Source organism: Indicator indicator, chromosome 7 (assembly GCF_027791375.1).
Source record: "Indicator indicator isolate 239-I01 chromosome 7, UM_Iind_1.1, whole genome shotgun sequence".
In the NCBI taxonomy this organism is placed as follows: Eukaryota; Metazoa; Chordata; class Aves; order Piciformes; family Indicatoridae; genus Indicator; species Indicator indicator.
In genome coordinates, this window is record NC_072016.1 from 23,398,582 (window position 1) to 23,421,144 (window position 22,563).

Below are 22,563 nucleotides of genomic sequence, written 5' to 3' on the forward strand. Positions count from 1 at the left end.
GCTCGGAGCCCCGTCTGGGCTGAGTCCTGCGGACGTGGTGGCGTAGTACCCGGCGGGCTTCCAGGAGTGCTGCTTTATCCTGGTCGGGTTTCGGGTCTTTTTGTGTGTGGCCAGCGGGGACATAAATTAGCTCTTTTTTCTCCGAGAGGGTTAAGTCGAGTTTCATAGTGCTGCTGTATCTGCTGTGTTTTCTTCCTAGGTCAGCTGTGCACAGAAGCGCACAGAGGCAATCTATTGATTGTAAACAATTGTTGAAAGAGTACGATGGAGGAAAAAGAGAAGAAGAAGCACCGTGCAAAGCATAGTGGGCCAAAGGCAGAGAAGAAAAGGAAACGTTATCTCAATGACCTAGGAATAGGAGATGAAGAGAATGCACGGAAGAGAAACCCCAAAGCCTTTACAGTCCAGTCCGCTGTGCGGATGGCCAGAACTTTCCATAGGTAAGAAATGGGAATTGGTTATAGAGTTGGCTGGGTGGATAGGTGTTGGTTGGGGCTTCAGTGTTACTTTGTGTAGAAATATACATCGTGTTATTTTCCCTGTGCTGACACAACGTTCATCATTTCCCAGGTGGTGGTGTAGTTTATGCATGTGTCTGTGGTGTGATGTTTTTGGCATCTGTGTTACATGGTAGGCTACGTTAATAAAAATAAACTGTGTATGGACTGTTAGACTTGGTGAGAGTTACACATACATGTTAGTATGTGAGTGCTTGGTGAAGCTTTGTGTTCAAGCTTTTGCAAGTACTAAAGATTTTCACAGAATGAGTGTAATTATGAAAAAAAGTTCTTGTGTTTATTCATTACATGTTTCTTCTCAGAACTCAGGATTTGAAGACTAAAAAGCATCACATTCCAGTGGTTGACCGTACTCCTTTGGAGCCACCTCCTGTGGTGGTGGTTGTAGTTGGCCCGCCCAAGGTTGGGAAGAGCACCTTAATAAAATGTCTCATTAAGAACTTCACAAGGCAAAAACTGGTTGAGATCCGGGGTCCTGTTACGATTGTTTCAGGTGAGACTGGAGATACGAGAAATGGAAATACTTCTTTTGCACTCCATGTTTGTCATGCTTTTAAAGCTAGGACATGTTAATGTTCTGATAATTTTTAGTTGTTTTGAAGAAATCATTTGGATCATCAGGCATACTCATTAACTTTGGGCTTCTGGGGGACTTTTCCCTCTGTTTTCCATCCTACTGGGATCCTGTACCTGGTGGTGTCTTTTTGTTGTTTTTTTCTCTTTTGGTCTTTTTTCCACAGTTTCTTCTACCCCCGAATTTTCCGCTGGGTTCTGTTTTCCCTTTTGAACTCCTGTTTTTTTTCTCTAGCTTCATCCTAATCTCTACACGCATTTTTTTTTCAGGTTTCCCGTCCTGTAATACCATCTTTGTGTCCCTTTCCTAAGCCAAAACGTAATTTGCCTAGCCGATTCCAGTTACATTTCTCTGTCTTGCCCCCTGGTCAGTTCCTTTTCCTTTCAAGTTTTCAGTCAAAGTTTCCACATGTTCCTGACATACTTTTTCCTGAATGTTACTAGGGTGGGGATCACTGAGGTTCTAGGGGAAGTACAGGCCAAGGCAGCTCAAGGAAACAATTTGTAAGGGAGATCTTGCTTAGGTGCAGACAGTTGTTTCTTTGGTGCATGCAGACTCTTCAGAGACTTTTAACAGATCTTCTTTTTACAAGGAATAGTTGACAGATAAGGGGGAAAAAATGGAAAGGAAAATTAATATGTTAAATTGAATTTCCTAATTGGGCTACTGAGATGCAAGGATTGAATTTTATAATCAATGACCTCAATAAAAAAGCCTGTGATGCTTGTCACAGTTGTTTAAAGTTGTTACTCCTGTTGTCAAGCCAAATTAACAGTGGGTACTTTATCTTCATTTGGATGCGTGTTAAGAATTTTTTATTTATATGCAAATCTAATTTTTGAAGGCTAGAACAGAGTGTAGATTCCTAATAATATCAAAACCCCAAAAATATTGGTAAAATAAAATCTCTGCTATTAATTTTGGAGCACTGAAGATAAAAAAAAGGGCAGAAATTTATCTATATGTTTTATACATTAACAAACAAAACCAAAACACACACATGCAAAAAAACCCAAAACCCAAACAAACCTTTTTTTTCACTATTAGCATTCTTTTTGGAAAAGACACGACAACTCTTTTGAAAATATATGCTCAATCTGCTAACTTCAAACCAAAAAGTTAAAGTTTTGGAGAATTAGAAACTTTCGAAAACAGACACTTCTATATTGGTACCTGTATGCTAGACAAGAATTTGAGTCCCAGATACACTATTTAGGAAATTCAGAAATGTGACCTGAAAAGCAAACAGCAGCCTCATCAGTTTTTTGCCCTGTTTCAGTTTTTGATTATTAATTTAATTTTCAGGTAAAAAACGCAGGCTAACTATTATTGAATGTGGCTGTGACATTAACACAATGATTGACCTGGCTAAAGTTGCTGATTTGGTAAGTTAAGAACAGCATGTGATTTCTGCTGTAATTTATGTTGAACGTACTACTTTCAGATGGACTGCACCAATGTCTGCTTTCCCTACCCATTACCATCACAGGCAAAACTGTCTGGTTCCATACAGAAGAGGTCCAAGCTCAACCGTAAACCTGGTGCTCTGCAACAACCCCTAGGACTTCCCTTATCTTGGAGGTGGGGGGAAGTAGAGTCTGTATGTGTGGTGATGAGGAGAACATGGAAGAAAATCAATGTAACTGAAATTTATTGCTACTGCAACTGGCAAAATTTGAATGGAAGATCTTGTAACAAGCCAAGGTTGTATAGTAACTTCATTAAGGGACTTGGTCAAACCATGTAAAGTCTGATAATGGTTTTTAGTTAAGAAACTGTGTACTAATACATAAAGTAGAAATATGTGTAAGTTTGCTGGTTGGTTTTATCTGTTGCACTGTGTTGTCTCCATCTTTGAAGATCGTTGTGTAGTGAACACGATTGATTTCAGTGCAGTATGGTCACCATTCCAATCTACTTTTAGCTGCTGGTTCAGTGGATTATGCCAGCAGATTTGGGAGGCCTGATGCACAATCCATTTGGCTATTTAGAATTTTGCTTTGTGTGGATTTGGAGTGTACCAGTTGTAGGTGATTAGATTTTGGGATGTTTAAGAATTGACTATCTAAATATTTAAAGGCAGGCAATAATCCAGATATTGTTCTACTTGCATGTTTTCTACTTTAGACAGGGAAACATTAAAAAACAGATGTTTGAGGTTCTTCACACAGATGATTATGGTGAGAATCTGGTTTTATTGTTAGGTTGAGATTATACAATCACTTGCAGATCTGTCATCAGTTCCCAGGTGTTTTTAAGTTCTTAATTGCTGAGGCCCTAGTATGACTTTGCTTTCATTTTCATGTGACCGTTGGCTCCTGTTTTTCTGTGTCAAGGTGTTTTAGTGATGCATAACTGTAATTGCAGTGTGTGAATTAACTTTGTCTCATTTTACTGAATGACTTGGCCTTAGTGCACCCAAGACAAAGAGAGAAAAGAGTAATCATATTCTCAGACTTCACTGCAAATACTGCAAGATACTCAGTTTGCGTGTTTTAAATTCACACAAGTAAACATTTGTCCAGACCTTATTATTGATACGGAATGTTACTACTTTCATTGGGCAGCCTTATTCTTCTATAGCCTGTTTGGAGACAACAAGCAAATCAAATTATATAAAGGAGATTTGATTGGAGGAAGAAGTTTGGTTTCCTAAACCACACTAACTTCTAAAACAACTAAAATCTACACTTTGATTAAAAAAACAAAATTGATTTTCAGGTTATATGGAGATAAAGAACAAAACTTTTTGCAAGATCTTGCCTCCCAAGAAGCTTGTGACTTTAAAGGTGTGATCTTTGAAATTAACTCATGTGGGCACTATGATGATATTATAGTGAAATGTTGATGTTTTGTTTTCAGGTTCTAATGCTTATTGATGCCAGCTTTGGATTTGAGATGGAAACATTTGAGTTCCTGAATATATGTCAGGTACATGGCTTTCCCAAAATCATGGGAGTTCTTACTCACCTGGATACATTCAAGAACAACAAACAATTAAAGAAGACTAAAAAGAAGTTAAAACACAGATTCTGGACTGAAGTGTATCCGGTATGACATTCAACATCCATTTCCCCATATATTTTTGCATTGTGGAAACTAAATTAAAACTGGGGCAATACTTAAATGCTTCTGTTCTTACATCTTTTTAACTAATACTGTAAATGGGCAATGTTGGTGGTGTATCAGATTAAGTAATCTGTAATTGCTAAAATACTTGTGTAATTATTTTCTATCCCAGTGTGACAAGGCGTTAAACACGATAATAGCAAAAAGGTCTGCTAAGCAGATGCTGTGCAAGGAGGATCCAGCTGTAGGTCTGTGAGATACTAACTTTAGTATGAGGTTTTCTGCATGTAAATTTTTTTCCCTATAAGTTTAGAGAGCAATTTACATCTTGAGGGAAAACTCCTTAGTCTGATCTTTTGGAACCAATTATAATTTGCAGTTGCTGGTTGTGATTTGCCAATTAGAACTGCATAAAGGTCTGTAGGTATTAAACTGACGTTTAGCATTTTAATGTCTTTTTAACGTATTTAGGGTGCCAAGCTGTTCTATCTGTCTGGAATGGTTCATGGAGAATATCAAAAGCAGGAGATTCACAATTTGGGGCGTTTTATCTCAGTGATGAAATTTCGACCTCTTACTTGGCAAACATCTCACCCATATGTTCTTGCAGACAGGTATGTGCTTTTCTGTCTGTTCTTCAACCTTCGATAGCACTTTCTTGTTTAAAAAAACCTGCAGTGTTAAAGCCAGGCAGCTCTAGGTGTGAATGGGTATTCAGTGTTGTCTAGATGGCTTTGGGGAAATGAAAGCATACTCGTCAGGTTTGTACCAGTAAGTCATTCAGTTGTTTGCATTGAATCATGTAGGTAGGCCTTTGGTTTGTTACAAATAGTTTTGAAACACAGAAATAAGTAAAATAATTCTGTTTGTTGAAGATTATATTGACTTTCTGTGGAAACGAAACAGCATTTGAGCAATTTGACAACAGCTGGTGAATTAGTCTTCTGAGTTCCCTGGAGTACCCCTTCTCCATCTCCATGTATAGCATTTGATTCACAGTCTCTTTCCAACGTGGAAGTAATCTTGATGCTGGCTGTGCCTACCTGAGAAATTACTTCAGCGTCCATGTTTTACTGCTGCAGTAAAATATGGAACAGTTATGACTAAACTACCACAAGAATCCAGGGTGTCTAGAGCAAGTTTTTTTTCAAAGCTCTAATTCTTCAGGAAAAAAAATGTAAGAGAAGTAGATAAACATTATCTGAAGTTTTGCAAAATACACATAGCAAGTAGCAGGAAAATGAGGAAGAAAAGAATTCTGTAGTCTTTCAGTAGCATTATTTTAGATTTCTATAGCTGTTAAAATTATTTTGATTGTTGGGTCAGTTTTAAGCTGACCTTCAGCCAGAATGTCACATCCTCTTCTTGGGCTGTGCGTTTCTGTTGCTTCTCTTACGAACGTTTTCTGTTGATTTTTAGAGTCCGCAGAGCACACAGTGGCAGCAGTGATGCTACTATTCTCATTAAATTGGCTTTTTTTTCAAAAATTATCATTAGGACGGCTGAATATTCTGACCTTTTTTTTTTTTGGTGTGTCTGGATGTCGTGTAGAATGGAAGAGCTGACAAACCCAGATGACGTTCGCATCAATCCCAAATGTGACAGGAAGATATCACTTTATGGGTACTTGAGAGGAGCACACCTGAAAAACAAAAGTCAAATACATATGCCAGGTATTTTATCAGGTTCTTAAGCCTACTTATCTGTGAATAACAGTATAGCTGTTGCTATTTTTAATGTGGAGTGATTTGTACCTCTAAACTGTACATTATATAATAGGTTTTTCACCTTTCTAAATACATGTTATGCTTTTGGGAATTATTTTTCATAATACATATTTTTGTGAAATAATAAATACTTGAAAATAATTTTGCTGTTAATTGTGAAGTGGGTTGTTTTTGCAGTATGAAACACAATATTGGCAGCCTGAAGTTTTTCAAAACTGTTGTACATAAAAGGTGCTTGAAGTGCAAAACGTACCAGCCCTAATAGTGAAAAGTAAATTTGGTTTATGTGAAATTTCTCACGTTACTTGAATAAATTCAATACTTTAAATAGATGATTTAAAGCTTAAATTCAGAAGTACTTTAGTAAATTTACAGACCTATTCCAAAAGGCTTTTTAACTTAAAAATAAGCAATGAAACCCCAAAGCTTTGCAGTTGTCCGGTGAACTTAGGGTATGCTTTTCGACGTTCAGAGGTAAGGCAGAAGAATTGGATATTTAATACAGAACTCTCTGATGAATCACTGGATGCTACAGTGTTTCCTGTTTCTGTTTTTTTGTTGTTGTTTTTAATCTCTTCCTGGTGATTCGTACAAACTTCAGATCAACACTTTGTGAAAAGCTTATTGCTTCCCTTGTGTGTTACCCCAGGTGTAGGAGATTTTACTGTGAGTGATGTGAGTTTCCTACCAGATCCGTGTGCTCTACCTGAACAGCAGAAGAAGCGTTCTTTAAATGAAAAAGAGAAACTAGTCTATGCCCCTCTTTCAGGAGTTGGGGGCATTGTATATGATAAAGATGCTGTTTATATTGACCTTGGTGGAAGCCATGCTCACAAAAAAGAAGAGGTAAAGGAATGCTGTTAGTGGTTTGAATTTTGTTGCAAACTGTAGTTTTTATCCTTAGAGTTCAAAATAGGTGTTTGAAAATAAGCTACTTCAAAACAATAATCCTTACATATTTGTAGTGGAAATTTCTTCTTCTCCTATAGTGATTTCAAAGGAGGGATGATTGTGTTATCTCTGTATAAAACATTTGAAGGATCCGTTAATAAGTACCTATAATTAGTTTCATCAACTTTCTAAACCTTGACTAAAGATTTATAAAAGCTCCTGGTACTGGTACTTGCTTTTGTTTTTGCAGGGCAGAGTGACTGTGGGACAAGATTTAGAGGGTTTGACTGGTCAGAATCCATATAAACTTTTGTATATGAACAGATTGAATTCAGCTGGTTTGCCCTTTACTGTTTTAAGTATGTTTGAGTCTATGACAATGTGTTTGCCACTACTTACTGTAGAGGATGCATACTGTGAAGAAGGCCCTCTTATTGTTCTCTTGGGTTAGTACTGTATGTGTTCTTGAAATGTGAAGAGGGGGGGAGAGACTTTGCTATTCCGGAAAAATGTTTATTTAAAACGCTTGGGAATTTTTCCTAGCATATGCCTATTTGTTCTGTTTTAGCAGATTAGTGACAGTGTTCATTAGATACTTGTTTATTCATTTTAACTGAGAAGTAAAAAAATCTTGGCTTTCCAGGAGGAAGTGAGACCAAACCATGAACTAGTGCAGAGCCTCATCTCCACACATTCAGCCATTGATGTTAAGATGGCGTCAAGCAAGGTCTCTCTCTTCATGGACTCTAAACCCTTAGGTTCAGAAGATGTAGACCAAGAGTAAGTTTTGAATGCTAGCGGTGCTTGCGTATGCATCACTAATTTCAGGCTCTAATTTAAGAAAAAATTCTCAATAGAGGATAGTTAGTAGAATGGTTTACTGACTACTTCTTCCTCTTCTGAGACTACTCAGAATGCCACCTGTGCATTTTGAGATGGGAGTAACTGACATGAGAAAAGTTTTGCAAGCAGTATAGTCCAGCTTTCCAAGAATTCCTTACTGATATAGCTGTACATAACATATTTCTGCTTTTCTTCAGGGTTTTGGAGAATGGCAGGCTTAGTTTTCAGTAAAATTAATTGTATAATCTATTTTTAATTTCACGGAAAATGAAGAAATTTCTTGAAACTCCTTACAGCTGTAACATGGGGTGTATTCCTGAATTAAGAGGCCTTTCCATACTTAGAGACCTGCATTGCCTTCTTAATATTCTCCATAACCTTGTTCTGTTTAAAAAAAATAAATATTAACATGAAGCTTCTTTGTTTCATTAAAATTTTCTTGTACTTTCACCATCTTACTTTAAATGTTACAGGTTTGTGATGCCTGAAGAAGAGAGACAGCTTGATTTGAAGACTGGAAGAGTACGTCGGAAGGCATTATTTGAAGAAGAAGAAGAGGAGAAAGAAAATGATGATGCAGTAAGCGATGAGGAAGATGACCAAGAAGAAGTAATGTCTGAGGATGGAAGTGATGGCAATGAAAAAGATGATGCTGAGGAAGAAAGTGACAGAGAGCTATTAGAGATGGCTATAGGGAGGCTCAAATGTCCGAAAACAGAGGTGGCTAAAGAGGAAACAGTGAATGAACTGCCAGCATTTGCAGACAGTGATGACGATCTTGAGAGGAGTTCAGAAGAAGGAGAATCTGGTCCTGAAGACAGTGAAATGGAGGAAGATGATGATGATGATGATGAGGGGCAAAGGACTTCTGAAAATGAGAGCTTGGATAGGGAGTTTGAGACTAAGCAGTATGAAATAAATCGTAAAGATACAAAAATGAGATCACAAATATCAGTTCACAGTCTGAAAAGAAAAGGAGTGCTCACTACAGATTCGGGAAACTGCACAGCAGAAGAGGCATCAGAATCTGAGGCTGAAAACTCTTCCCTTCAGGGTGATGACGAAGAGGCATCGCAAGATGAACTAGAAATTGAAGTGTCAAACAAGAAGGGACTTGGTCACACTCAAGCAAAGCAAGGTGATAGGATTAGACAGACTAAACTTAAAGCTGTTGAAGCTGAGGATGATGATGTGGAGAATCTACTGAGAGAGGAAGAGAAGTATGAAGAAAAAATAGATTTTTCTGCTGACACGACAGGTAAAAATTTTTACTGCCCACTTTTTAATTTGGCTTCTTGTTACATGATATTTTATTTACTAAATAATATATGAAGTTTCCCATCCTATATATGGAAATTGTTAAGTGGCAAACTTCCAGGTTAGGAAAGCTGTGATTATCTGCTGCTATTATTAAGCTGTTGATTTGCAATGTGTAGTATGCAGGTCTTGGATTTCCTTCCTCTATTGTGGAGGTGATTTGCTTTATTTGATCTGCTGGACCTCTAGAGGTCCTTTTTAACCTCAACCATTCTGTGATTCTGTGAAGAAAATGTGCATTATCATGAGAATAATCAAATCTGTTGTTATTGCCAACATTTTGCACTCAAGTTAGGACTTGTTAGAAAAAAAAAAAGATATAATTTGTTAGCCATAACTTAGGTTTATATATATATGGAATAGGAAAAAAAGAAACACTGGATTGTGTCTACACTTCTCAAGTCTGTTGTTCCTAGATTTGTTTGTGTAGCTCCTAATTCTTGTTCTTTTTTGGAGATAGAATGCAATTTTTTCCTTTTTCAGGTGCACTTAAGTGGAAGGAGGACCTTGCAGAGAAGGCAGCTCAGGCCTTTCTAAGACAGCAGCGTTCAACCCCTAATCTTCGTAAACTTGTCTATGGAACAGGTACAAGTCTGTTTGGAAATTTGTACTGTCTTAATATCTGGCAACTTTGTAGCTGTTACAAAGCTTGCAGGTCTGAATCTTTGTGCACTGTCTTTTGGAGAGAGGCTTGTGGAGAGTCAATTGACATTTTTGATTGCTGATACTGATTTTCACTAATAATTGTAATAATACCAGGTTTTGCTTTTACAATAAAAAGCATTCAGTGCTTACTTTCCAGGCTATTTAATTGTTCAGGTTTTCTGTTACAGCTATTTCCCCCAAGGCATTTAAAGTGCAGTCATTTATACAATTATCTGGTACATATTATGCAAATCCATTGTGGTTTTCACATCAATCGATGTGTTTCATAAACACATCTGTTGTCAGGAATTTCTGACTTGACAGTGGAATATTCCAGTGGAATACTGGAACAGGTTGCCCAGGGAGGCAGTTGAGGCCCCATCTGTGGAGATTTTTGAGGTCAGGTTCGACAAGGCTCTGAGCAACCTCATACAGTGGAGGATGTCTGTGCTTACTGCAGGGGGGTTGGACTAGATGACCTTTGGAGGTCCCTGTGAACCCAAGCCGTTCTATGATTCTCTTTGATGTGACTTAGTGGCCACTGTGTTTGTCAAGAGGGGGAAAAAAAAAAAAGGAAAAAGCTTATCTGGCTTAAAAGGAAAATGGCTGGCTTGGATGAGGCCTTGAGCAGATGAGTCTAGTTGAGAAGCATCCCTGCCCATGGCAAGGAGGTTGGAATAGATGATCTCTAAGGTCCCTTCCAACCTAAACTGTTCTATGATTCTATTCTGTGAGTCTATCATTTGTCCTGTTTAATTTGCAGCTTTCTCAGTAGTCTGAGTGTATGACCCTCATTATGCAGTACTGCAGAACACAATGAGGATGTGGCTTTTGTAAACACTCCACAGTGCAGGAATGGGAATATGTTCTGACAGATTCTCACGTCCAGTATTCTTGATTTACAGACCAGCTTAATGTTGTTTCTGTTCACAGATAATTTTGGTATTTTTTTCTGCTTATGATGTTGAATGTGCATCCTGTGTTTACTTACTATGCAGTATTTTTTTAATTTGACTTCGATTATGCAAGTATAAGCAGATTGTAAGTGGCTCACAGAAATTTGAGCTATTTGGAACTCGTGAAATGAATTACGTTTCCAGGCAAAACAGCTGTACAACTGAAGTTCACTATGATTGTATCTCCCTGGTTCCTGGTCACCTTTTTCATTATGAGGGTATTAATTTAACTCGCAGACTGCATCAGTGTACGGTTTTCTTCATTTTTTTAATATTTAAAACTATTTTTAGTTTGCATCTTTTTTTCCTTAAATTATTGTAGGTGTTATGAAATACAAGGCAGAAGAGTGGTTATTAATGTAATCCATGTACTGTAGGGAAAATAATCTCATTTTGTAACATTCCATTTAGCTATGGAGGATGAAGACCATGAGGGTGAGGATGCAGGAGGTGAACTTGGAGGTTTGTTTCGTGTCAGTCGTCCAGACAAAGAATCCAAACAGAAGGCTAATGGTCTTGACTGCTCCAAATTTCTGATAGAAAAGCCTCAAGACTGGGATTTAGAAGAGGTAAAACCATTGGGTCATTGCTTTGGTATATCGTATCCTATGATGGTTATGTCCTGGCTATGTCTCGTAAACCACTTCAGAGCTGTCATTGAAACTATTTAGAGGAGTTATGGCCAGAGTATCATATCTTCTGCGGCTTGCTGTTGGTAGAAGTATTTACTAGCTAACAGATTGCAAGGTCTATTCTTAGGAGAAAGGCAGCTTAGAATAAGTCAGTTCAATGCTTGGCTTTCTTGACTGTTTGGTGGATCATAGTTTGCTATTTATTTATCAAAAAGTAAAAAGCAAGTGAATTGTGAGTGAAAATATGATGTAGGGTAGAGACCTTGTTAGTGTAAAGACCTTTGGGCAAAAGGCATTATTTAGTTGTGGTAATGATCTCTTAATGTGGTCCTGTGTGTGAGAATATCAGATTATGTCTGAGGGTGGTATCTGATGGAGGAGTGGGGACCATATTGGAGAATGTTTCTATTGAAGGCAAGCTGTAACTGAGCAATGACACTATTATTTTGTAGGTTATGAGCAGTATTCAAGACTGCTTTGTTACTGGAAAGTGGGAAGATGATAAAGATGCAGCAAAGCTGTTGGAGGAAGATGGTATGTGTCTAGAAATGGTTAACATATACAGGGTTTTGAAGAAAATTACAGCTGTAGTTTTGTATGTAGAATGTTTTGCCTTAGTGCTGTACTTGCAGAGTTTTTCAATGGCAACTATAGAAAGGGCAGAACAGACTTGTAACACTGATGGGAAGAACAAACATTTGGGCTAAAACTAACATACCAAGCACTACTGAGAAATATAGTTTCTCATATTTTCAGTGTTGTGTATGGAAACAATACAACAGAGTGGTTAACTCGTGTCTTGGGTGCTTGTTGTTTCAGAAGAACTGTATGGAGATTTTGAAGATCTTGAAACTGGTGTTGTGCACAAAGGAAAGCGTGCTGCTGACGGAGATGAGGTCTGAGCTCTATTTTTATGTTCTTTACCAACCTGCATGTATAAGAGTTTCTGATCAAGCGATAGGTGGCCTATGTAATAAATTCAGTTTTCATTTATCAGTAGAAATCAGTGGGAACAAGGAAGAAAAGGTATATGTGTTATGAACTTTGGAACCTACAAATATCTAGAATGGCATGCTTTCAGTCTCAGACCAAATCGCTGTTTGAAGTTAATTAGGAAAAGTCACCTCACTTACTTAACAGTAGGTGTCAGGCTTATTCAAAAGCTGGAGGATCTGGAGGTGAGAGAGTAGTATTTCAAAGCCAGATGTGATCATAACTGTTTGTACTAGGTCATTTCATCTGATGTGGAAGATAGGAGTTCTGTTTAAACACAGCAAATACTGGAAACTGACAGTATTTCTAGTATTTGGTGTAGTCATTCCTCATATCAGCATAAAAGAGGCTGGTGGAAGCAATTTTATGCTGTGGCTTGGCTGTCTTCCAAGAACAAAGCTGTAGTTGTCTTTGACGATACAGATAGTAAAAAACAAAATTGTTTTTCATACTGAGAAACTTGATGTCTTTGCATTTCATTATAAAATTGAGGGTAATGGCATCATTTTGGCAGTTTTCAAATGGTCTGTGAACAAACTTACTTCTCTTTGGCCTCTACAGTGCCGCCTTCCAGCACAGGTTTACTCAGTGCTATCAGGAATTGCTGTTTTATTTTCCCCTTATTATGTGAACTTATTTTAGCTTTAGAATCAGAGATAGGTCAGTTCAAGGGTCTCTTCCGTGGCATTGTAATAAATGGCAGGTTAAGAAGCTTTTCCATTGAAAAGGTATATGGTTAGATAATGTTTTGGTCATTGCTGAAGCAATTTACTAATTTCTATCTAAAATTGCAGAATTTAAGTGTATATGATTTGCATTATGACAAAATATTAATGTATACTAAACTGTTAAACAGAATGGGTTGCTTTCGATGAACTGTTTTACATGTTTGATAACTTAATGTTTATTAGTCTGGAAGTGAAGAGGAAGAAGACGGAGAAATATCCAAACCAGAAGAACCTGAGGAGGAGGAAAAGAAAAAGGAGCGGATGGACAAGAAACGGAAACTGAAAGAAATGTTTGATACAGAGTATGATGAAGGCGATACCACGTACTTTGATGATCTTAAAGAAGAAATGCATAAACAAGCACAGGTACAAGCTCTTGACTTGGCAGTTTATTTGGCTATACATCCTGCAAAATATCCCACAGAATTTGCCCAGAGGTTTTTGCTGGAAACACACATGACATTCAGGAGCTACTTCAGAAAGTGCACCTAAAGAAATACAAAGAAAAACAAACAACCCAAACAACTGAAAGCATAATTTCAATTGACTTAAGTAGTTAACCATATTCTAAATCACTGAATAAGTCATCATGTGTCATCAAAACTTCATCTACTTAAGGGACAAATGTGTAACTGTTAAGAACTTTTATTAGTGGAACTAGGATGATAGATCTCAAAGTACCTGAAATATGAGAGAGAAGATTTCCTCCAGGAAAGGCATCCTTCTATGTGTGTGAAGATGAAAATATTCCTCATACTAATGTGTTAAATATTTTCCAGGTATTGTTTTTAGTATGATTTTTGCAATATTAATAACTAGTAAGTAAGTTTTGTGTGGCAGTCTTTTTCATCAAACTGTCACGTTGTTTTGAGAAAAAAAGAATTGATGACTATTTCTCTGTGGCAGGAGTCCACAGTGCAACTATATCCAGAATTGGAGGTGTTGATTTGTCTCAGGCCTTGGTTTTTTAGATAAAATCATATTATACGTTTAAAAGCAGCTTGCTTCTTTGGCTGACTTGGGAGATCATTCCGTTACATTGCTAATAACTTCACTGTCTTCACTTCTGAGAAAATGTTGCCCTAAAAAGTCATTAAATTAATCATTACCTCCTTGCATTATCCTTTGTCATAAGTGATTGTATGAGCTCTGGAATGCTGATGTGCTTACTAAGAACACTCAAAGCATAAAGCAGGATATTCCAGTAAAAGAACACAGGACAATTTACAACTTTCACTTGAGGTCTGTTACAGAAATATGTATCAGCAATATTCCTACTGCAGAATGGAAGGGCAGGGATCTCAAACTTGACATGTATAAAGGCTTTTAGAAAAATAAAGTTGAACCAGAAGATTTGTGCCATATCTCAAGACCCTGAGAAATGAAATTAGCAATTACTTTGTTTAAACAGGGCATGTTATAGATAGCTGAACATCAGGAGCTAGAACAGGAGGGTAAGGATTCTGTTATTCGTGAGGATATCTTGTTCAATATTTATATTCATATGATGTAGAAGAGTTTTTAAAAGCCCCTTGTGACTATACACAGTGTCAGGTTGCATAGAAATATTTTTAATCTGAGTAAGATAGGAGCCCAGCTTCCTCACAAGGTAGCACCTTAAAGATCAGCACATTAACTTCTAAAAGGTTTTTTGGCTTCTAAATCAAAAGTGCACTTTTGACAGTTGTATCTTTAAAATCCAAAGTCACCATTATGAAAGGTGTATCAGAAGTGACTCAGTCGTTTGTTTCTCTTGGATACTGTCTTTCAAGTAGACTAACAGGCCCATCTGGGATTTCAAATTGGAAGGAATTCATGGTGGCAGAGATCTTGGTCTGAATAAAAAGTCACAAAGCCTATCAGATCTTTCACAAAAGATTCTATAACGGTTAGCATGTTTTAAATAGAACTGGCATCTCACGAACAAGTTGTTAATTCTTGAATTTTGTAAGACACGTGGTGACCTTCTCTTTGTTGCATAGCTTAATCGAGCAGAATTTGAAGATCAAGACGATGAGACGAGAGTGCAGTATGAGGGCTTCCGGCCTGGGATGTATGTTCGAATAGAGATTGAGAATGTCCCATGTGAATTTGTCTTGAATTTTGACCCTCATTATCCTATCATCTTGGGTGGTTTAGGCAACAGCGAAGGAAATGTTGGATATGTACAGGTACGTAGGTAGAGCTGTAAGCGCAGTTCATATTGGTACAGGTGGGCTTCATGGTATCTGGAGTTAACGTTTATTTTTCTATTTGTTGAAGATAAACACAGAGAGAAACCTTCATCTTTGTTTCTTGAGTAGGGGATTTGCTTTTGCAATTAACTCTGCAGTAGCTGACACTACTTTTTACAGGATTATATGGATAACTGGAAGAAATTAATGTTGTTTAATGTTCATCTGCAGAGATGTCTCCAGACTGAGGTTTGCTATCGTGATTGATGAATTGCAAACATATATTGTACTTTGAGGCTGATAGTCTATGGACAAGTGGCTATAGAAAAGTTAGTAGCGTATCTATACATGTGTATTAATATAATACTTGTACGCATGCAAACATGATTTCCAAGTAAGTAAAATGCTAATTAGCTTTGTTTTTCCAGTCAACCTACTATTAAAGAGAATGTTCAAAGGCACAAAGCTTACTGAAGAAAAATTCTAGTGTAGATGGTTTCAGTCATATGTGGAAACTAAGGCTTGAATTTCAGAATAAAAGTTATTATCCTGCGACAGCATTGTTCATGTTTTCTCCCGGTTAGCTGCGCCTGAAAAAGCACCGATGGTATAAGAAGATACTTAAGACACGCGATCCTTTGATCCTGTCGTTAGGGTGGAGGCGATTTCAGACCATCCCCATGTTCTACATTGAAGATCACAATGGGCGTCACAGACTTCTGAAGTACACGCCACAACATATGCATTGTGGAGCAGCTTTTTGGGGTGAGGGCAATCTGTATCACTCAATCATTATAAAAGCCTCAAGCTTCACAGCATATATCAGGAAATACAAAAATACAATGCCAGATAGGGCATGTGGGGGAAATTGCCAGTTATTTTGGAGTTACTTGAACGATTTGTGAATTACTTGATTTTTATTCAAATTGTGAGTGTTCTGCTAGGTTATGTAGTATCCAAGACCAACCTCATTGGTTGGCTGTGTGCAGAGAGACACTTGTACACGTTATAGGCCCAGCCCTGCAGATGCTTCCATACATAGTAATGTCTTGTTAACCATTGCTTTAACTTTCTTGGGTCTGTATATGTGAGTAATTGGTTGAATGTTTTAAACTTTTCTTTGATATCATTCATTAAGAATATTTGGCACTTACTTCTCAGCCTTTGGGCTTCAAATAAAGGCCAGATGTTGTGTAGTACAGCTTTTCATATTTTTTTTAAAATTTAATTTTCTTGTAGGGCCCATCACTCCTCAGGGTACAGGATTTTTGGCAGTTCAGTCTGTCAGTGGCACAACGGTAGGTTTGTTATCACAATGTTGATTACTGTTTTCTCTGGGTCTTTGGATAAAATACATAGATGTGGGGAAGATTTACATATGGTGAGGCAGTGATGTAGGAACTGAGGAAGTAGCTGGACTCGGTCTTTTAAAGCAATTTTTTATCTTTGTGATGAAATAGGAAATTGGATGAAGGCTCTTTTTTTTAAAACATTTTCATCTTCTACACTGAAAATAACAAATACTGCTTTATTATTTTCTGTGAAAGGATTTATGCTTACTTGATTTTCAGGAACTAAGTATTTAAATAACTTTTAAAACCTTTTTGGAGGATGAGATGCTCACGTTCTTGTTGAATAAGTTTGCCCTCAGTGGGATTTCTCTGCATCTTGTGAGAATGTTTATAAGTATTTGAATTAAAGTAGTGTTAAACCAGTATTTATCGAATATGATTATTGTTGGATATATATTACCCAGAGGTAGATTTATGTTAACATACAACATATAATGAAAGCTTTACATGGCATTGTAATGAGCATCACAGTAATCAGTGTGGTGATTATTATCTCCTTCCTGAAATAAGCCTTGTTTAAGTCCTACTGTGGAGTCATCTTGTATTAGAAGGCTATTTTTGTCATCTCCCTAGCATAGGAGTGACAGCAGTGCACAAAGTTCTTCTGCTTTGAGACTTTGCCTGAGTATGCTTCTGTTTCATAAAGTGAATACAGTGAGGTAGATAACAAGGACTCTTAGATTGGTACCAGGATAATTAGAATGGCAGTTCTGAAAATCTTATTAGTGAAAGGTAGGAATGTTATGTCAGCAGCACCTCAACTAGGCTGTAGGAAGTCAATTTACGTTTGTCATGCTGCTGTACTCCTGTAAAGATTATAAATTCTGAACACAAACTCTAAAAGCAGTGACATGACATCAGTGAAGTGGTTTCTTCATTCTTTGGTAAATACACATATATACATAAGTATAAATACAGTATTTCATCTCTCTCTTTCAGCCTGATTTCCGCATTGCTGCAACAGGAGTTGTGCTCGATTTAGATAAATCCATAACTATTGTAAAGAAATTAAAGCTAACTGGTTTTCCATTCAAAATTTTTAAGAACACTTCTTTTATTAAGGTAGGTATGTATAACTGTAAAAGCACATACACTGGTGTTAGGAAGGATTGCAACCTGGAACTGCATCTGTCATTCCCAAGGCAGGAGTTCCCCATAGTTGTTGCATAATGTTCTGGATTTTGGTAGCTGTGTGGAGGTTTCTTTGGGTGTTGGGGTTTTTGTTGTTGCTGTTGTGGTTTTTTATTTGTTCGGTTTTGTTTTTATGGGGGTTTTTTGAGCTCTCTTTGGTGCAATGTCTAGAGGTACTTAATCATTAACTAATGAATATAAATTGTTGTTAACCAGATAAAAAGTCTGTAATAGTTTCCTGGCTCACAGTCAGTGTGATTCTCTTCTCCCCCCCATTTTGTTTAACTTCTTAACACACAGTACCTTTCTCATTCTTACCTCAAACCCACTAAACCCACTGATTAGCTTCCCACAGTGGCAGACACCTCTGAAGAATGTGAACCTGTCCCTGGTGTCATTCTGGAGTTTTATCCCACTTTGAGCTCTGGGATTAAAAATGCTAGCAGTGTTTAGCACTTCACAGTTAGAGTTACAAAAGTGGTTGTGGCAGGAAGTGTTGCAGAAATGAATTTTCTTTGACCTTCCAGCTGTCCTTAGTTGGGCTTTCAGGGTCAGGAAGAGGTGAGACGATTCTGCATTTGGAGCAGTAAGCAACTAGGCACTGATTCTCAGAGTGAAGCACTTAAGTATTCACACCAGGCATGCACAGAATTTTTCCTGACTTCCTTGTGATTCGTGAAAGGAGCACAAACCTTGGAGAGCTGTATTGTGTTAGAGACTCACGGCTAGCAACTTAAGGCAGCTTACTTGCTTTTAAGGTATGCTGTGTTCCAGCAAATAATAAAAGACAGCTGGACAGATTCTCCTAAATATGCTCTATGCTGGAATTTTAGATGTACATATTTAATGCTGAGAAGCCTTGCCTGTGGTACATTACTTTTAGTAGCTTGCTTTGATGTCAGCTCAGTAGGTTTTTGGTATGATCAGCACTCTTTGTATAATGACCATGTTACGTTCTTCCTATTTCTTTATAAGATGCTTGTGGGAATTAGTTATGGTTTTTGTGGCCTACATAGTCACAGAGAGAGACTTAGCATCTTGAATGATGGTGGGTAATTTACACTTTCAGGGAATGTTTAACTCTCAGTTGGAAGTGGCTAAATTTGAAGGTGCAGCAATTCGTACTGTGAGTGGTATCCGAGGACAGATCAAAAAGGCCCTCCGAACTCCAGCAGGCGCTTTCAGAGCGACATTTGAAGACAAGTTGCTGATGAGTGGTAAGTTGCACTTTCCATGGAAGTTATCACGCACTTTCATCCAGCTTCACAGATGGAAAAGCCGTGTCTCAGAATCTCTGGAATCTGATAATTGAGATGTGAATTCAAAGCGCATGAAGTACCTGGTGAGATGCAGAATGAAATAAAAAACCAAGTACATTCTGTGTTGGATTTCTTTCAGTTAGAACTCATATAGTATGCAGATGAAAAGATTTGTCTTGGAGACCTATTTTTCCAAGTGTTTTAGAAGAGTTTTGCTTAGCATGATTTGCTTTTCTCCTTGAATGTGGAAATTAATTTTATTTAGTGGTACAAGTATTAGAAGGGCGTTTTTCTGAGAAAGCTGAAGAGTGGCATTGTAACTCCAGTTAACTTTTTTTTTTTTCCCTAACCTTTTGAGGAAATTGTGCATGGGATGGAGGTAAGTGATGTCCTATTTTGAGTGTCACTGTGGTGTTGAGAACATTTGGGTTTATATGACACCTGTTTCCCTAAAACAATTGAAATTATGGATAGTGGAAAATAAAGACAAGTTCTTTTATAAAAGTAGGCAGAGTAAAAACAAATTGTTTTTGTCATTAACAGGAGAGGCATGGATACATTTGTGAATTCTGTTGCTAATCACTTTTAACTGAATATGAATAGGGTGCCCTTCAGGAGTATGTACTGTTTATGGCTTCATGGATGTTTTGCTGAATCCAAGTGTACAAATAGTTGACATTGCTTTTGCCTAATGTTGAAGAAATCTGGCATACATATAGCAACCACAGCGCTGGCATGTAGTCTAGATGTTTTTTTACTTATTCTACTAAGCTAAGTTTTGCGTAGAATGTGGATGTGATGAACTGTGTTGTTACAGAGCCAAGTAACATTTCCTTTCCTTTCAGATATTGTTTTTGTGAGGACTTGGTATCCTGTTTCTATCCCAACATTTTATAACCCCGTAACATCCTTGCTGAAGCCAGCAGGTGAGAAAGATAGTTGGAGTGGAATGAAGACAACTGGCCAGCTGAGGCATGAGCAAGGCATCAAACTGAAACAAAACAAAGATTCTCTTTATAAGGTATATTTGTTATGTGGTCAATTTTGTCCCTACTTTTTTTTTTTTTTTTTTTTTTAAACTTAAGTCAGTCATCACAGCAAATTTGTACTCTATCTCGTATCTGTGCAAGATGAGAGCAGTGTCATGTGTGATTTCATATTTTTATCCACAATTCACGGCCTTTCCTGGCATGAGATAGTAATAAAGCAGTAGAAAGTAGATTGTTGTGGGTCAAAGTTTATCAGTTAGTCTGCAGGATAAAAGTCTTCTCCAAAAGCTTACTGAGACTTTTGTCATAGTGAAATTGGGGTGAAGATTCAGAGTTCAGTACGAGTTTGTCAGAGTATGTTTTTTAGGGTTTGGTGGGTTTTTTTTGTGTTGGTTTGTTTTTTTTCCTTGAAAGATGGAAAATAAAAGCTTTTGAAGATCATGACACTCTATTCTGTATCAATTCTTTTAGCCTATTGTGAGGGAGAAGAGGCATTTCAATAAGCTCCACATCCCTAAAGCACTGCAAAAGGCACTGCCTTTTAAGAACAAGCCTAAAAATCTTGAGAAGAAAGGCAAGACTCCAAAAGACCAGTGGAGACCAGCTGTTATCAGGGAGCCTCATGAAAAGAAGGTAATTATCACTTACTATGAAACAAGGACTCTGGAAGGGTGAATGTGTTGGTTATTGTTTTAGCACTTGAGTCTACTGCTAGCGCTAAAGACGTGTGCTCCTAGTGAAAAATGATAGCCTGCAATTAGTTTTGTTCCTGTTTGGCACGAAGTGTGTGTATGGAACTGAGTGGATGGTGTCTGTTTTTGTAGTAGGTCACCTGAAGCCTAAATACGGCTTTTGTCCTTGTCACAGCACTTGCAAGCTATTTCAGTTGGATGTAGTGCTCTCACATTATGGGTGACTTGAATTGGCATGTTACTTGTCATTGCTATGCATTATTAACACAGACAGGACTTGAAGCAAACACTCTACTTCAAAAATGGAAAATGAAAGGGTGCTTGCAGAGGTAAAAACGTCCAAACTGCACTTCGTGTTCTATAGTATTAATTAGGCATAGCCTTTTAAATCAGAAAAAGCAAAAATCAGAGTTCATAAGAATTAAACCTTTGATTAACTTCCTACTAAGGTACGTAAGTAATCCATTTTAGAAGTTGAGTAACAGGTGCAAAATAACTAGGAATTTGCCTTAAGTCTGATTCATTATATGGCTCTCTGCTAAGGTTGAACTGGTTCTTGCTTACCAAAATAAACTGTTTGTATATTGATTCTCTTGTTTTCTGTTTCAGATATCAGCCCTACTCAATGCTTTGAGTACAGTGAATAGTTACAAGATAAAGAAAGCCAAAGTAAAACATCGGGAACAACTAAAAGAATATCTAAAAGTTAAGCAGAAGGAGGATGAACAGAAATTCAAGAGGCAGAAAGAGGCTATGAAAAAAGTCTATCGTATACTGGGACAAAGGGAGAAAAAGAGGCAGAAGTCAAGCTTGAAAGGATCTAGCAAAGGAGAGAAGAATATCTAAAAATTCATTGTATTTCAGGCCAAAAGAGGAAATATGGTGGCTGTGCAGTTTTCTGATGAAGAAACAAAAAGGCCTTGGCATACATTGGATGTCCTTTTAAGAGAAGAACAAAATGCCACAGCATTCACGCTCTTGAATACGTTTGGCAATGTATATAAATCAGTTGTAGAAGTATGGATTGTGGGGTTTCTACATGATATTCTAGAGGACTTTGTGTTTCAGAATATTTCTAGCCATACTGCACATTCTATATAGCAAATAAAGTATTTTAATGCCAATTACAGAATATCGTTTGTTTATAAGTGTTTTATCTTAGTAGTAGTAGACTTCTGCAGGAAAAAACTCCTCCAGATGTGTTCCTATGTTGGCAGTGCTTTAAGGCATTGCTTAAATTTTGCCCTTGGCAAATCTTCCTTTGAAAGGTGTGAAAATCACCTCTTGCTGGACAGAGTTTTGGATTCTCTAGCTTCAATGTGCTAGCAGATGCCACCAGAGTAGCTTGGTCCTGTGCTTGGATTATCTGGTCCTGCATGAAAACTTCTCCTCATTATTCCTATTTCTCACTAGATACTAGGTAGAACTTCAGTGTTCCATTTACATCTTCCATTACATGACCAGTCTGGCATCCTAAGACTAGGCAAGAAGCATCTCTCTGGACAAGTAGTATTGGACTCTTCCCAAATGTATCTGACTACTTGGTTATTTTTCTGTGAGGCAAGCACAAATGGGGTAACTTTCTTTCTTTCTGGGTATCTTCCAAACAGCTTAGTTTAATGATGTGGTGTTACATTTTCTCAAGATGAATGGAGAGGAGAGGTAGAAGATGGTTTCAGTGCTGTTAAATTAAATAATTTAAGTATTTTCCTGCATGACAAGAAGCTTTAAATATTCTCTTGAAAGAGCAGAGGAATTAATATTTTTTCTGCCTTATATGGCATCAAATAGTTACTGTGATATACATATTTTTAATACTTCATCCTCAAACAGGCAGTAGGACAGATAAAATCAGTAATTTTTCAGTCTCCCTCATGAACAAGTTCATTCTTTATCAAGCCAAAATTCGTAATTATTTTTACACTGTGGTAATATTTGCTATCTCAGATGGGAGATCCTGCATGGATCAGGCTGTCTCACACAAAAGCTTTCTGCTGAATGGGTTTGTAGACTTTGTGAATGCTCAGCATTTAAGGATTTTCTCAATTAATCTCATAATGTTCTGTGTACAGA

At 37.4% G+C, this 22,563-nt stretch overlaps 1 protein-coding gene across 1 annotated transcript; it reads left to right on the forward strand.

The window, feature by feature from the left end:
* Positions 1-264: 264 nt before the first annotated feature.
* On the forward strand, positions 265-21,579 carry BMS1 (BMS1 ribosome biogenesis factor). Its single transcript, XM_054382276.1, has 22 exons — positions 265-440; positions 821-1,011; positions 2,398-2,477; positions 3,955-4,143; positions 4,633-4,775; positions 5,713-5,834; positions 6,538-6,716; positions 7,414-7,559; positions 8,096-8,880; positions 9,423-9,524; positions 10,952-11,109; positions 11,625-11,706; positions 11,992-12,068; positions 13,092-13,259; positions 14,876-15,064; positions 15,652-15,832; positions 16,307-16,365; positions 17,359-17,481; positions 18,620-18,767; positions 19,655-19,830; positions 20,270-20,431; positions 21,100-21,579. Exons 1-22 carry the CDS (start codon positions 265-267, stop codon positions 21,334-21,336), a joined length of 3,873 nt encoding a protein of 1,290 aa, XP_054238251.1. The 3' UTR covers positions 21,337-21,579.
* Positions 21,580-22,563: the final 984 nt, after the last annotated feature.

Coding starts and splice junctions, on each gene's coding strand:
- BMS1 (XM_054382276.1), top strand. CDS start 265: ATGGAGGAAAAAGAGAAGAAGAAGCACCGTGCAAAGCATAGTGGGCCA. Junction 4,144..4,632: donor TCTGGACTGAAGTGTATCCG/GTATGACATTCA, acceptor TAACGTATTTAG/GGTGCCAAGCTGTTCTATCT. Junction 12,069..13,091: donor GTGCTGCTGACGGAGATGAG/GTCTGAGCTCTA, acceptor GGAAGTGAAGAG/GAAGAAGACGGAGAAATATC.